The following is a 17,002-nucleotide window of genomic DNA, read 5'->3' on the forward strand; positions in this document are numbered from 1 at the left end:
TAGCCATCAGTTTTCAGATACTCATTTAGCCTCTTTGCCACAGCTGGCCCTTCCTGCTCTCAACTTCCATGGTTTTGTTACTTGTTCTTCATCGTCTCATTCTTCAAATTCCAGCTCTTCATCTGAATAATCTTCATGTAGACTTTCTAAAGTAATGATGCTGGGCATACTTGATCTGCAGGTCCCTTTGGTTCTGGTACCACCTCTGCATCAGGGTTCCTTCCCCTTTGTCTTTGCTGGTGCAAAAACTAATGGTGGTTTTGTCAGAGTGTGAGATTAATAATGTTACACACACACTGCTCCCACTTTCTATTTCAGATTTTCTGTGTTATTGTTAATAATTTGTAATTTAAAGGTTAAATCTTTTTCACTTTATGTTTATTTTACTTTATATGCCAACTTAATCTTTTGAAAAGCCTATTTTGATCTTCAAAAAGGTTGAATTTTCATCTCATTCCTACCATTTCATTGTATATGTTTGAACAAATATGCATTCGCTTTTCATGTATCAGAGTACAAAGATATTTTTCTGGGGCAGTTTTAGAGGAACAATTTTTTAGTCAGAGAATGATCTGAATAATTGAGACGATTGCAGCAAGTGTACCTAAGGACATTTATCTTTCTTCTTTTAGTCATGTCTGTGTGTGTAATCATTCAAAAATAAATAAAACAAAATTAACTATAGCAGCTTATTTTCTGCTAAGTAAAATTCACTGTTACAGATTTGGCAGGATAATTTTTTGAAGTATAATGCAAATAAAGCAATTTTATCATTTATGACACATTGTGCTGGTTTAATTTTGTTGAAAGCAGGTATCCTATACTTGTTGATATATTTTATTTTAGTGTATAAATCAGTGATTTTAGAAAATGTGCCTTATTTTATAACTTTTAAGCTTTAATTGGTAAATTTTTCATTTATCTGGCAAATATACCAACCACATTTTTGCATTCCAAAATCAGGGTAACTTTAATACAGTTAACATATAACTTGATTTTATAACAAAAGGGGTATATAAAAGTTCAGTTAAGTCCTTATAATTAATTTCTAGATATTCTGGTGTTTGGAATATATAATTTTATTTTTGTTATGTAGTACAGTTTCTCTAGTATTGTCATGATTTTAATTTAATTGCTACTCAGAGTTTAGTGGTTCAGTGAAAGAATATGAAGTTTGATGAAGAATTTTTTAAATTTTCCAGAGAAATTTCAACAGAATTTTGTAAATTTTAGGTACGCTTCAACTTGCTGTTTTTTGGTTGTTTGTTTGTTTTTTTTAGTGTTAGCTACCTTGGAAACTTGCATATGATAAGTGGTAGACTTCATGAGTTGAAATAAATGATACATTACCACTTTGCATGAAAGTGTTTATTTAGCACAGTACTGTCAGCTGACATGGATGTTTATCACTTTTGATATAGTCAGCATATTTATGGAGTTATCTCTGGATGATATATTTGAAGTAAAGGAGCTGAGTGTTGTAAACAAAAGATTATATAATAAAATTCTAAATAATGTGGTGTAGGCTAGTGGTTTTCATACTGTATGTTTAGTAGAATAGATTTATTGTCCCATCACTAAAATCTCTCACTGACTTCTTTTGCTCTATATATAAGAAAAAATAAATTATAGTTTTCTCAGCTTCAGCTTACTCTCCCATGAATAATGTGTTATGTTTGTTTTTTTTAATCTTTGGCACTTCCAACCACTTTATTCTAGTTCTAATACACAGTGACATTTTATATATGTGTTTATAATTCAGGTTTATAGGTGTCTTTATATCGCAACACACATATTAAATAATTTGTTTCTCAAAAAACAGCATGACTTCAGATTCTCCCCAACCTGAAAAAAGTTTAACCACTACTGCAGATTGTCTGTGGTAAAGAATCTTTAGAGATAGAAGATGTCTCTTTAGGCTGGGGTTATTGAGAGTTGAGCTAGACCATGGAGGATTGGTTGGGTTTGAATAACTGGATAGGTTGTCAGCATAGTCCCAAAGTGTTGTAGGAACTTAGAGGACAAACACACTACTTCTTCATGACAAAGCTAGAACCAGAGTTTAGATTCCATTTCCTAGTCAAATAATCTTTCCATTGGACTGATAGCATAGCAGGAAGAAGTAGTGATCAGCAACCTCTTACTGGAGAAGGTGTCAGTATGCTTGTGAGCTGTGGAAAGGAATTCCTAAATTCTTAACAGGCTTGCATTGGGAGGGCATTTCAGATTGAAAGGAACTTTACATGCAAAGACAGATATCCTGAAAGAGCTTACCTTGTTGGAGGTATATCATGGCATTAGAGGGTGGGGATGAAATAAAGGATGTTTTATATGCGAGACACTGTTCTAGATATGTGAGGTACACATGGAAAAGACAGAATTCCTGCTGCCATGGAGCTTACATTTTAGTAAGAGAAATAATAAACAGATAAATACGTAATATACTAGCAATTAGGTAGTGAAGAGTACCGTGAGGAAAAATAAAATATAGGGTAAAAGACTAGAGATAGAGGTTGTTATTGAAATAAGGTACCAGGGAAGACCTTTTTGTGGAAGTGAAACTTGAGCAGAAGAAAGGCAGAGAGTGAGCTGTGTGAACCAAGGCAGAGGAGATATCAGAGCACATTTGCTGTATGCAGCTCCATGGTAGCTGGAGTGCCTTAAGTTAATCGTTTATGCTCATTGAGTGTTTACTGAGTGCCAGGCACTGTTCTACGTGCATTACTAGTGATAATTCAATCCTTAAAACAGTCTATAAAATGGATACTATTTCAGATATGAGGAAACTGAAGCACAGAGATTAAATAATTTTCCCAAGGTCACACAGCTAGTCAGGGAGCTGGAATTCAAGCCCAGGTAGTTTGACTGTAAAATCAGTGTTTTCGACCATTCTGCAGAGATGGGGGAGGGGAAGTGTGGTAGGAAATTTAATTGGAGCAATAGCCTGGGGCCAGTTCTGTGGGGCCTTTGTAGTTCCTTTATAAGTATTTAGGATTTTATGCTGACAATGAGGTTAAGTCATTGGAGGGTTGAGAAATGCCCAGGAGGTTGCTTTATGATTCTGGAGGTCAAGAGATGGGTCTGGACTACACAAAACACATTTGTTAGTTATTTGTATATAGGTTATATTATAGCTTAAAATATTTCTACCGACTCATAACATGTTTCTTTAATTTAAAATCAAAGATTCCACTTCATTATTTTGTTGAACAGATATGTGCATGTATACATGTGGGTGTGTGTGTGCGTGTGTATAAACAAGCTGTAATGAACTCTTCTGTTAATAGGTGCGAGAAGATGTACTAAATTCATTGAATAACAACTTTCTTCAAACGCTAAATCAAGCTTGGAATGATCATCAGACAGCTATGGTGATGATTAGAGACATACTAATGTATATGGTAAGTAGAGTTTTGTTTTTCCTTTAAGTGTTTCAAAACACAGTGTCTTTTTTTGTGTCACATTTAGTTGCATGGTATAACTCAGTGTGGAAAGCTTTTTTCTTATTTTTTAAGAGTATTTCCTTCATAAGGGCCAACCTTAGCTTATATGTAAAATCTTAGTTGTTCATATACCTAATGATTAGAATAGAAAACTGAAAGGGAAAGAGTTAATATTTTTCTCAATATCTAGCACTTATGCTTCAATATGGGAAATACCGAAAAGCCCATCTCTTCTTGAGTGAGGGTGATTGAGTGACAACATGAGAGATGAAGGCTGAATATTCTCGTGCAAGTTTTTAAACCCTAATGTCCTTATATCTTCAGTTACAGGGAATGCCATATTAATAAAAATACTTTTGTAATAGCTATACTCTTAATAGCTGCCATCTGTCACTCCTGATAGTAAATCTTTCCTAATAGTAAATCCTTGCAGTGTGTGTATATATGTATTCTTCAGATATATAGTGCCTTTTTCTCCTATTAGTACTGTTTTTTTGTTTTCATCATTCAAGAAAAATATTTTATTCATCAAAACAATTTGGAAAACATTGACTTGAGCTAAGCTGTTTAATAGCTTTCAAGGAGATTAAACTTTTTTAACTTCAGTATGATTATTAAGATTCATCAAGCTTAATTATTGTGTCTGCAAAATCATCAAGGCCAATAACTTGTTACTTCTGTGTTTGTGTTCGAGAATTGGACATAGTGATTTTCTTCTAAGATTTTACTCTGTGCTTTTCGAATTTTTAGTTTCTTTAGTTTTGATTATTAGTTGTAATGGTGAGAGCATGTCCTAGTTTCTTTTCCTTGGTAGAATGAAGCAGTGTTTGCAGAGAATTTCCAGTGAGAGCAAAACAGGTGTAAAGTTTTTTGTTCTACTGAGTAAATTCAGTCAGACCTAGTACCCCAGGTTTTGTTGGGCTTAGTGGCAAGAGGGTCAGGGAGAGGCTGCTGCGTTTTTCAGGGTTTTGATAAAATGTTTAACAAATTATTTAGCCTTTCTGGGCCTCATTTTCCTCTTCAGGATATAGATTCATCTTATGGTGACATTTTGAGGTAAGTGAGATAGCATGTGAAAATATGTATTATAGTGTCTGGGATTTAAATGTGAAATAGGGTAGCTTACTGCTGTCCTCTTTAAGTTCTGGATTTGGTGAGTCTTTAAATTCCAACACAAACACTGAGATAGAAAATCACTTGTGATTTCATGGTCGATTACTCTATTGATGAAAGGAGTATTTTAAAATTATATATTATATACTTACTTTTTATACCATGCTATTTTTTTCTGTTTTATTTCAGCACACACACACCCTTTTTTTTTTTTTCTTCTTCTTCTTTTTTGGTTGGTCATAGGGCAAATGAAATCTCAGACCTCTCAAACCTTGAATCCTGACTGTTATGTGACTATAGTCAAGGAAATAATTATCATGGGCAAGGAATTAATTACTCCTCAGCCTCCTCATTTATAAAATGAAAATAACATTGTACCAATTGGGTAGAGTAGCCATGAGGCTTTAAAGGAGCCTTGCATGTAAAGCACTTACATGGTCTGGACTATAACAATGTGCTCAGTAAAAATTAACTAGTATTAATATTTCCCAGCATCTTTAAATCAAACCCATCTGGTAGTTACCACAACCCTGGATAAACCCAGCAACTTGCCTTTCCTGGGCTTCTGCTGGTAGAAACCCCACTTGGGAAACGTCACCCAGGGTAGCTCAGTGTCACTGTTTGTTCATTTTCACAAACCTCTAATCAGCCCTCCACACTGCCCAGTAGTCTCACTCTTTCTCTAGTCAGCTCTTTCCACCACTTTGAAACAGTTATTTCTCTTCACACCTCCAACTGTCCTGCTGGTCCCCTTTCCTCTCAGAAAGAAAGAGAAATCATTAGGTGGAAGCTGTGTTCATCTCTTGCCTCTGAATCTATAGGTTTCCGCATATTTTCTCCCCTTTTGTGTTTCTTTTTCCCTCCTGTTTTAATGGAGGGCAGTGTCTCCTCTCCTATCAAATACCAGTTCTTCACCTGTGCTGAAGATCTCATTTCTTTCTACTTTGTCAAAAATCAGAATTATTTTCAGGTTCTGTCTTTTTACTGGTCTTACTCATCAGCATTAGACACCTTCAGGCCACTTGTATCTTCAAAATAAAATCCCACTAAATTTTCTGTTGGACCCCTGCATTGCCTCCCAGGGTCTCTCATTGCCATTCACAGCTGAATGTCTCATAGGAAATGTTGTTACTTGCTATATTTTTCTTCTCATATTTATTCATTTTGAATATGTTTCCGTTATGCTTTTACAACTCTTCTATTCAGTCTTACTCTTACTAGGATCATCATGTCGGCTCATCTCTGAAAGCAAAGCTCCTGGCTAATCCTCATGCGCTTTGGTTTTTCAAGCAGCATTGGCACAGTTGACTACTCTTTTCTTCTTCTAACATGTTTAGTCCTTAGTTTCTGTGACCAAACACTCCCTTGGTATGCCTCCTACCTTTCTATTTCTTCTCAGCTACTCTTACTTCTTCTCTGTCCCTTAAAATGGAGGCATTCTTGGGGCTTAGTCCTAGGTTTCCTTCTCCTGGTACATGTTATTTGCTTACCTTAGCTCTCTGTAGTTCCTCTGTACAGGTGATTCTCCAGCCTCATTCTCTGAGATTCAGACTTGTAAATTCATTTTTCTAGTTGGTGGCTCCCTTCATTATTTGAGAAGTACTTCAAACTTGACATTGCCAGATGAGCTCATAATCGGTGTCAGTCCATTTGATCATGACAGAAACCTGGGAATTATTCTTGTCAGTTTCTTCTCCCTCTCTCCCTACATCATGTATTTTCTAGAATCTGTAATTTCTCTGTTTTCATATCTACTACCCAAGACCAGAGCACCGTCATTCCTCAGTAACTAGTCATATAACGTTCACTATGCTCCCCTCTATTTTCTTTTTCATGTTGGTCCTAGAATTATTATTTTAAAGCACATGATTGCATTACTGCCCTGCTGAAATCCTTCTCTCTCATCTTGGAATCTTCACACATGTCTTAAGTCTGGAAATGTTTCCAGAACGTTTCCTCTCTTTATGTGATTTGTTCATACTCATCCTTTAAGTCTTAGCTTAAATTTCTAGTAAGCTTTCCGTGACCCATGCTGTGTACTGCACACTGGCCCCAGCTGCTCTCACTGTACCCAGTACTACTCCTTTTGTAGCATTTATCAGTATTAACAACTGCTCAGTGCCTCGTTTCCTCACTAGACTGAACTTTATGGGGGAGGGGGAATGTCTGGGTCACCGCTGTGTCTCCAACACCTAGCACAGCTCCCTGCACAAACTAGGCACTCACAGATATCTTTGAATTAACATACACATTCTTTTTTAATAGGTCATGCTTTTTTCAAAATGCTTATTAAAAAATATGCAATTTTAGATTCAGAAAGAAAATGTTGATACAGTATCTCCATGTTACGTGAGGTAGAATTCTTTCATTCTGTTTATTTTGCCTTCTTATGTATAGTATTCTGGGCTTAATTAAATAAGTGCTTTTTAAAATTAAGGTAAAATTTATATACGTTGAGATGTGTAGAACTGAAGTGTATAAAGTTATTTTTGACACATGTATGCACCTGTGTAACCAATAGTTCAGTCAAGATAAATAAATTCTTTTAATTTTCCAAAAATCAAAAAAAATTTTCTGTTGACATCTAAGTTATTGTCTATTAAGATTTTTACCCTCATTCTGCATTTATCAGATCACTTTATCTGCTAGATAAGACATATACCTGAGGTGTACAGGTTTCTAGACAGATTTCTTCTTCCTGTGAATATTGACTGTAACTGTTGGAATTTTAGATCTCAGGCTCAGAGGGAGGAGAGAAGATGCTGCACTGTCTTCCCACCTCCCTCCTACTCAGCTAGCTGACTTTTACTCTAACAAGGAGGTGTCTGTATCTAAAACTCTCTGCTCTGCATGAGCCTCAGTGTATAGATAGCATGGGACACACTGACTCTTGAAAGTGAAAATGGAATTACAGTTTACGTGGAAGCAGCCATTGGTCAACATTTGTCTCCACATACTTCGTTGTTGTCAGGTTCAGCATTCCAGAAAGAAAAATGTACATGTCTCTAGATGGAACATGTGATCTATAGTTTCTGCCACTATACATACCCCTTTCTAACATTTGAGACTTGCATTATCTATTTTGCCCTGAGGGCATTGGAGTTTGTAATGTCTGCTTTGTTTCTTATTTTATTAATTCATTCTTTTCTTTAAGAAAAGTTAACATGTTAAACTTTTAAGATTGGTTTGGGGCTACTTAGTATAAGTTTCCTTTTCTGTTTTTTAATTGTTTAAAAGATTAATAATTGGGGGAAGATCTGAGTATTTTATGGAGAAAATTTGTTATAGGTTATGTAGTAGCCTTAATTATCAAAATAACCTACAGGTATATTAATATTCAGTTCATTTTCCACCCTTAAACTATAAAATGAATATAATATCAAGGGAAAATTAAATTTATGGATGGTATTCTATAGTTTACTTTTGAGCAATTAGAATTAATGTCAAAAGAAATTGGAAAGCATTTTCTATTATATGTAGGGTTAATAGGCTAATAGAGGAATTTTCTGCATAAAACTATGGTGATTTTCAAAGATTTTTTTGTGTTTTTATTTGAATTTATCTATATTACCAGTCATTTTCACAAATAACAAAGGTATAGTACTACTGCAGGTTATTCTTAAGGACTAGAGGCTATAAAATCAGCATCATGGAGGGGGAGTTGACCCTGGAAAGGAGGGTTGCTGCTTCTTTGAGCTATTTGGGAAGTCATCAGGGATGGGTGAAGAGGTGAGGTGGAATGTAGCAACAACTTCGTGAAGAGGAAAGAAGCTGAGGAGCTCTGCTGATGCTATTGGTCTCCTTCATTAAGTAGAAGGTGGGACCATCTTCTGTCACCATGGGTGACGGAAGCATGTGAGGTGTTGAGGAATGTGGTAGGCTGGGTAATGGACCCCCAGATGTGCTACGACTAATCTTTGGAATCTAGAGATTGTTACCTTATATGGCAAAAGGAACTTTGTAGATGTGATGAAGTTGAGGATCATGAGATATTTTCCTAGGTTATCCTGGCAGGCCCAGTGGAACTGCAGGGCCTTTATAAGAGGGTTGCAGAAGGGTCAGAGTAAGAGAAGGCAGTATGATGACAGAGGTAGAGATTAGAGTGATACGCTTTGAAGATGGAAGGGGGGCTGTAGCCAGGAAATACAGGTGGCCACTAGAAGTTGAAAAAGACAAGGAAGTGGATTCCCCCCTCAGAGCCTCCAGAAAGACCCAGCCCAGCTGACATCTTGATTTATCCTAGTGAAACTGTTTTCAGTCTTCTCAACTGTAGAACTGTTAGAGAATAAGTAAGGTACTAAAGTTGTGGTAATTTGTTCTGCAATGATAGGAAGCTAACACAAGGGGAAACTGCAATATCCCCTGTGTTGGGGTCAACTATCTGTAGATAAGTGGATCATCTGTAATTGTGAGGAGATAATTTAGGTAAGTTGGCACAAATTTATATAGTGGAGGCAGTCAGCAGTATTTGTACTTTTTTCAGAGGTACTTAGCAGTCTCAGAGAAGCGTATTCAAAAACTAAGGGAAAAACCTATTGATACAATTTGGCTTATTGGGTATGGGGAAGAATTCTAAGATAGTAGCATTGTTAAAATTGTTGATCGTGAATCTGTGCTTTAATAAGCAGGCATGTGAATCACAAGGTCCCAGGAAAGAGAAGTATTAGGTCTTAGGCATCAATAGACCTAAGACCCAATTAGAGTGAGGAGCAGTTGAAGTGTAACAAAGGAGAGGTGGGAGGAAAACAGAGGATCTTTAATACCAGAGATATTTGATGTCTTCTAATGATGAGGTTCAAGGTTTGTCCATATCAATATGTGGGTGAAGGGAATCCTGATAAGATGGGAGATGAAAATTTAGGCATCTGTAAAGAGTGTGTCAGATTGGTCGTTATTATGAAAGTTAGAATTACCAAAAGTAATAGATGTCAAGGAGCAGAGTTGAGAGAAATAATATAAGCTGTTTGCTGAAACTACCAAGAATTTATATGTCCTTGGAGATCAGAAGACAGGATAACATGGAGATGACAGAATTTGTGAGCCTGCATTTTCTCTTGTAGCTTTTGGTACTGTTAGGTCCAAAAAATACTTCTTCTTTACTGTATTCTAGATTGCACATTGAAGAAAGTTTGAAAACAGTTGTATTCTGGAAGAGCACAGATAGGTTGCTTAAGTCTTCTTGGTACTTTCTCTGCTTTCAAAATAACATCTTAGGGGCTTCCCTGGTGGCGCAGTGGTTAAGAATTCACCTGCCAATGCAGGGGACATGGGTTCGTGCCCTGGGCTGGGAAGATCCTACATGCTGCGGAGCAACTAAGTCCATGCACCACAACTACTGAGGCTGCGCTCTAGAGCCCGTGAACCACAACTGTTGAGCCTGTGTGCCACAACTACTGAAGCCCATGCACCTAGAGCCTGTGCTCAGCAACAAGAGAAGCCACTGCACCACAACGAAGAGTAGCCCCCGCTTGCCACAACTAGAGAAAGCCCGCACTCAGCAAGGAAGACCCAGTGCAGCCAATAAATGAATAAATAAATGAATTAATTAAAAACAAACAAAAACAATAACTATAAAAAAATAACATCTTAGAAGAAAATAGGATCCAGTAGCTTTTGGGCTGTTAAGCTTCACACTTGTTCAGTATATTTACTTAATGCTTTTGCAGGAAGGGTCTTTGCAAAACAGGTTCCCATATGTGCTCTAGTTTTTGCATTTGTGACTGACAGTATAATACCTTGGCATCTTTTTATGGTTGGGTCAAAAGCCAAGTACAGAGGCCTTTATGTAAAATAAAACCAGGGCAACGTCATAAATACTGTAAAGGTTAACAGCATTGTGCTTGATAATTAGGATTTCTTCCTTGCCGTCCACTTCAGCTGCTCTTTCAGACAAATTAATAGAACCATAAACACCCTGATGACTATGCCCTGTGAACTGTTTTTATGTGTGTGCAGTGATGATGTAGCAATCTGTGACTTTGAGTTTCAGGAGGCAAGTATTAATTCAGCATGAGGTAGCCCTGTGGTGGTACAGTCATATCTTGGTATAGGAAAGGAAATGAAACTGTTGTCTGTAAAGGGGACTGCTCCCCATATATACACACAGAGTTGAGCTAACATTCATTCACCTTTGTGCTTATGTGGATAAATTCATTCATTCGGCAGGTACACAATGAGTGTGTATTATGTATCAAACACTGCTGTAAACAACTGGGGTCCTTTTTCCAGTTTCTTCTATCATTGGGCAGTGTTATGAAGTAGACATCCCGTTTGGGCAGATAATCCTGGTTTCCAAAGCCTGATTTAAGAACATTGATTTTTATCAGTGATCCAAGTGTAAGCGATTGAAGCATATTAGAAATCTTTACTGTTGTTTCTTTTCTCATTTTTTGTTTTGAATTTGATAATAAAATTCTCATTGAAGAAGTGACGTTCTAAGGCTTTAGATACCTACTTGTCATCAGAAGTTATTTAAAACCATCATTATTAAAATACTTAGAGACTCAGCAAAAATGTTAGATACTGTAGCAGTTATTCGAACCATTGATAGTATCTTAGCCTTACAGTAATTTGAAAATCCTCTTCTAAATTTTTAAAAAGCACTTTTGTTGATATATGACAAATAAAACTATACAAGTTTTTGTTTGTTTTTTTTCTGCCCATTTTTTTAAAAGTGTGGGTTTTCTGGGGTTTGTTTTTTTAGTAATTTGTGGGAATTCTTTATATGTTCTGGATAAATAATATATGTATTATGAGATACTGTCTTCCAATCTGGGCTTGCTTTTTTCTCTTAATAGTGTCTTTGAAGAGAAGTTTTTAATTTTAATTAATTTCAGTTTTTAAAGACTACCTTGTCTAGTATTAATATATGATCTTTCTTATAATTAATGTTAGCATGGCAAACTTCATCCCATCCTTTCTTTCCACTTTTTTGTGTCCTTATATTTAAGGTGTGTCGCTTGCAAGTACCATATCGTAGCATGCTTTTTAACCCCATCTGATAATCTTTGTTTTTAAATTTAAGCATGTAATTCATTCACATTTAATGTGATTACTGATACATTTGGGTTTATATTTGCCATCCTACTGGTTTTTGGGGGGGGGGGGGTTGGTTTGTGTTGTTTGTTTTTTAAACCACTTTGAGATATTATGAGTCTTAGAATATTTTGGCTTCCTGGGGCTTTTTCGCCCTTAGTTTTTAGACTTTTGATCCTGGGGTGCTGCTTTTGTTTTGGTGGCAGGGACAGGCCTGGTAATTTTTCCAGCATTGTATATGAAGAATTGTAGAGGCCCTAGATGATGATATTTACCTTCATAGGAAAGGCAGTTTTCTTCTGGCAGGAAGGCACAGTATGGGCAGATCACCATGATCTAGTTGAAGCTGGCTTTTACGCGATATTAAGGTTGATCTATTTTTAGTTTGCTTTTTTTCCCAAGGCATATTTTTACTCACAGGAAATACCCCTTGTGGGGTCTCAGTTAAAAGCCTGAGTTGTTTACCAATTTACTTTCCACATTACTGTACATCGAGGTACCAGCTTTTGTCTCCTTTCCACTGCAAGTCTGCAAACAGTCTCTCTGCTCACCTCTTTAGTCTCCCAGTGCTGCTTTCTGTTGGGTATTTTGGTGTCTCATCCATGATTAGTTAGGTGATGTGTCAGTAAAGATCTCAGTGAAAATTGCTTGCAGAATTTCTGGTTCTTCTTTGCATTTCTCTATTCTTCAGACTTTTGCTTCATAAGTCTGAGCTGCTTGATAGCCAGCCCAGTTAGTTCAGTGAGGTTAAGTACGTTCACGCTGTTGCACAGACATCACCTCCATTCATCTCCAGAATTTTCATCTTGCGAAACAAAAACGTGATACCCATTAAATGATCAGTCCCCATTCTCCCCATCCCTCACCCCCTGGTCACCACCAATGTACTTTTCTATCTGTATGAATTAGACCATTCTAGCTATCTCATATAAATGGAATCAATAGAGTATTTGTCCTTTTGCAACTCAGGTTTCATCCATGTTGTAGCCTGAGTTTGAAATCCCTTGTTTAACAGATTAGTGGTTACCAGAAGGAAAGGAGGACAGGGGCAAGGCAAGATGGGTAAAGAGGGTCAGCTGTATGGTGACAGAAACTAAACTTTTGGTGGTAAGAATGTTGTAGTGTATACAGAAGTCATAAGTTGTACACACGAAATGTATATAATGTTACAAACCAATGTTACATCAATTTTAAAAATTGCCTTTCTTTTTTAAGGATGAATGATATTCATTTGTATGGATATACCACATTTGTGTATCTGTTCACCTGTCAGTGGTCACTTGGATTGTTTCCACCCTTTGGCTGTTTTGAGTAATGCTGCTATGAACATGGGTGGTATGAATATTTCTTTAAGACCCTTCTTTTGACCCTTTTGAATATAAACCCAGATGGTGGAATTGCTGGATCATATGGTAATTCTGTTTTTAATTTTTGAGTAACTACCATATTATTTTCCATAGCAGCTAAACCATTTTATATTCCTACCAACAATACTCAAGAATTCCAGTTTCTCCATATTACCACCAATGCTTTTCTTTTTTCTTTCTTTTCTTCTCTCTCTCTTTTTATAGTAACTGTCTTGATGGCTGTGAGGTGGTGGCTTTTTCTTTTTATCTAGCTTTTATAGTTGTTCTTGTCAAAGGAGTTGGTCTTATAAAAGGTATTCTTTCAAGACTAAAAGTGGAAGTATGTGAAATAGCATTTTGAGGTAGATGTTATTTTATATTGAAGAAAGACACAGATGACGTCAAGGTCACACCTAGTAAGTGGCAGAGATAGGATTGAAACAGTTTGGCTCATGAATCTGTGCTCTTACCCACTGAATTATATCACTTCTCTAATACAGGCTTTTTTTCCTAAAAGTCTTATAATCTCATTATTAGAACTCTTCTGATACTAGTAGGGACTGCATTCTGGTGTTGGTTTATTCGCTGCTGTTACGTTGATTAAATTTTGAAATAGGGAACAGTGCTTTTCTTTTGTGATTTTGTGCAGTTGACATAGCTTTAGAGAAACATGACTAGCGTTTTGATTTGTCAGATACCCTAAGATACAATTCTTGAAATAAATGGAAATTATTTTAAAATAGAATTTCTCACAACTGTACTGTTTGGAAAGCTTTCACAGCCCTGAGAGAGAGATTTGAGGCCCGTTTTATGTTGGTGGAAACTATGACTTTGAACTTTAGTTGTGGAGCTAAGTTTTCAAGCCCGGTTTTTGGACACCATATTCTGTGCTTTTCCATTCACTTTACTGGTAATATTGTTAAATCCAGAAATGTTAATCTGTGCAGTTTACTATTTCATATCTTATGGGTGCCTTTTCAGCAATGTAGTCAAGCACTAGCATTCTGTAAAAATATTGGGATGGTTTTTTAAACTTTGATTAGACATTGTTTTCTCCTACTTTATCTCTGCAGTAGAAAGTTTTTGTTGCTTTTCTGGTTTTGTTTTTTGTTTTTTTCTTTTTCCTACTTCTTTCGTCATTGTGTTAAGCCATCTTGTATACATTTCATGGTTAGGAAGTGAACCCTATTTGAAAACGCTTAAATTTATTACTTGTTGATAGAAGATTGCCTAGTGATTAAGTTTGGAAGAGTAGGTTCAAACATGTTCTGAAAGACAGTAGCTACTTGTTATAGAGTTATTATCTTGTTTGTTTTTTTAAATGAGTTTAATTTTTCAAGGTTTATCTCTAGTTTATGAACAGGATAAATATTTATTATTTGTAAAGATTTTTAACCTTGTTTACATTCCTTTTTTTCTGTTCTCTTTTAAAAAAAAAAATAAATGAAAACCACTATAGATCTTCTTGCCTTGAGGACAGGAAAGTGAAAGAAGAATTATTTGTTTGATTCACCATTTGACAGTATGCTTGAGAAACCAACTTTCAGAGCTATTCGCTACATAAGCTGCCTTTGGTCACAGGTGGGATCAAGCAGGGAAGCATAGATAAATGAGTACTAATCCGTAACTGTCCTTATTTAGTTCATTAGTGGTGTTATTAAAAGTATTGAACTACTGATATTTGAAACAAAACTTTTATAAAGAGCCCTCTTAAGCTTTGTAATTGAGACAAAGGACTATTATTTTCATATTTGTAGTACTAAGTTTTCAGGGTTGACTGTAACCGAGGGGTTAGTTTTAGAATTTGCTAATTTCTTCCCAAATAACCACTTAATCTTACAAAAAATAACCATTTAATCTTACAAAAAATAACCCAAAACCCCACATTGTTCAAATGAGACACTAGATATGAGTGATATTGAAAAAGTTTATAATTTGTCCTTTCTTTGGGTACATCGTTAATTCCTGTGCCCAGTACACATTTATCCTGGTTTGCTTTTTCGTGATATATTGACTGTTGATTAAAAATATTCCCCAAACCATTTCTTGTGAGTAAAGTAAGTAGTAAGAGTTGTTTTTTGAACTTCATTATCAAATTTTTGTTGTTGTTTTATTTTTATTCAATTCCACTCCCTGAGTCATGAAGCTGTTTAGCCCACTTATGCAGTCACTCCTTGACTTTGCCCAGGTTTAGCTTTCATAAGATCTGTGTTTTTGCATAGTATGTCTTGACACATCTAAGAATACTTTTGCATGCTGAGTTTGATCTCTCATATATTAGTTAAGTATTTAGGTATCTTGGTGGGTTAGGTGTCTTGGTGAAGCCATCAGTTAAGGGGGAAAGGTTTGCTTGGCCTAGAAATAGCAACTCCTGAGCGGGAACCATAAATAGAGATTTTAAATGTAGTTTTATGTCTGTAGTGATGAAACTCACATCTCTTTAGTAAATCTAATGTTTGATCCAGACATTAGGCTTTCAAGTGTATTTTTCAGAACATTTTATATTTAAAATGCCTGTATTTTGGCTTTGAAAAAGCAAATATAAGCAACCACCAACTTTCTGTCTCTGCTGCTCTCTGCAGTAGATAAATGACTAATGTTGATCTCATACAAACTACATTTTGGTCAAATTAAATATTCACATAGACGTGTATACAAAATAAAAAGTCCTACAGTGATTTAAATGATTAGAACTAAATTGATATTGTATTACATAAAATTAGCCAATTATTTTTTAACAAAGTGAGATTCCTGTTAGAATCTGTTATGAAATGTTTTTGTGTACCCACAGGCTGAATTCCTTCCGATAGTGCTAATAAGCAGTAAACAGGTGATTTAGTATGTTCATTCTGCAAATATTTTAATATGTATCATGCAGATCACAAGTTTATTGTGAATGTATGCCAGCATTACTGGTTAATGTAGGCACACACACTCAGATGTATGTATGTATAGCTTTTATTTGCTTGATGGTAATTAATCATATGTACCAAACAATATAAATGACTATTTGGTATTACTAATTTGAGTAGCAACACTCAAGTTTGCTGCTTTTCCCTTCTCTGTTTATTAGCTCTCTGGTGTCTGTAATCAAATTTCAGGGTTAACAGCTTTTCTTAATATTATGTCATTTAATTATCGTCATCATACACCTTGACAGTCTCACATTAAAAGATAAGAGTTTAGCTCTTATACTACAGCATCTGTATTTCCCTTGTCCCCATGGATATAAATTTTCTATGCTTTGCTCAGATACTCCAATCATGTGTTTCTGTCATGCCTGGCTTCTTTTACTCTGAAGTATTGTCCCTGCCTGCCGGCCCCCCCCCCCCCCCCCCTCCCCCCACACACACACACACAATATACCTGAAGAACTCATCAGCTGCACCTGGCTCCCTTTCTGCCTTTTTGCCAGAGGGCTTAAGATAGCAGATATTATAGGCCATACGGTTATAGACTCACCTCCTTTGGTAGTGATAGTGTCCCTGTGTTTAGGATTGAGAAGAGAGAAAACCTAGGCCATGGGAGGCTGATAACAGTTAGAAAGGGAAGGAGTAATAGTGAAATGTGTGTTGATCCCTAGTGTTTGTTAATTTTTGATCAGAGAGTTAAGCTTCAAAAGAAATCATATTAGAGTTTTAGAGACTATCCTTACCAGCTCCTTATGTTATCAGGACCAGAATGGATAAATGACTTACTCAGGGTCACACTACCAGTTAATGGTAGAGCCAGAGATAATACAAAGAATTCTATAACTGACATGTCTACTTCAGAAAACAAACAAATTGGTAATTTCCATATGGCCCAATAGTACTTCTACTCCAAGAAACCTGTGCAAGAAAAATGAAAGCATACATCCAACAAGAAGATTGTAGCAACATTACTCATGGTAGACTGGAAACAGCCCCAAATATCCATCAGCTGATAAATGTATAAACCAAATGTGGCATATCCATACAATGGGATACTATTTAGAACTAAAAAGGAATGAAATACTAATACATATTACATTAATGAACCTTAGCAACTCTATGCTTAGTGAAAAATCAGACACAAAAGGTTACA

General features: G+C 36.0%; 1 protein-coding gene across 5 annotated transcripts in view; it reads left to right on the top strand.

Moving 5' to 3' along the window:
• CUL3 (cullin 3) overlaps positions 1–17,002 on the top strand; it is a 94,724-nt gene that overhangs the window by 40,889 nt on the left and 36,833 nt on the right. For all 5 annotated transcript variants that reach the window (XM_057744059.1, XM_057744060.1, XM_057744063.1 and 2 more), the window contains one exon: positions 3,288–3,401. In XM_057744059.1, the coding sequence (XP_057600042.1) occupies positions 3,288–3,401 (114 nt within the window). The remainder of the gene's footprint in view (positions 1–3,287; positions 3,402–17,002) is intronic.

The sequence above is a fragment of the Hippopotamus amphibius genome, chromosome 8, assembly GCF_030028045.1.
Source record: "Hippopotamus amphibius kiboko isolate mHipAmp2 chromosome 8, mHipAmp2.hap2, whole genome shotgun sequence".
Taxonomy (NCBI): Eukaryota; Metazoa; Chordata; class Mammalia; order Artiodactyla; family Hippopotamidae; genus Hippopotamus; species Hippopotamus amphibius.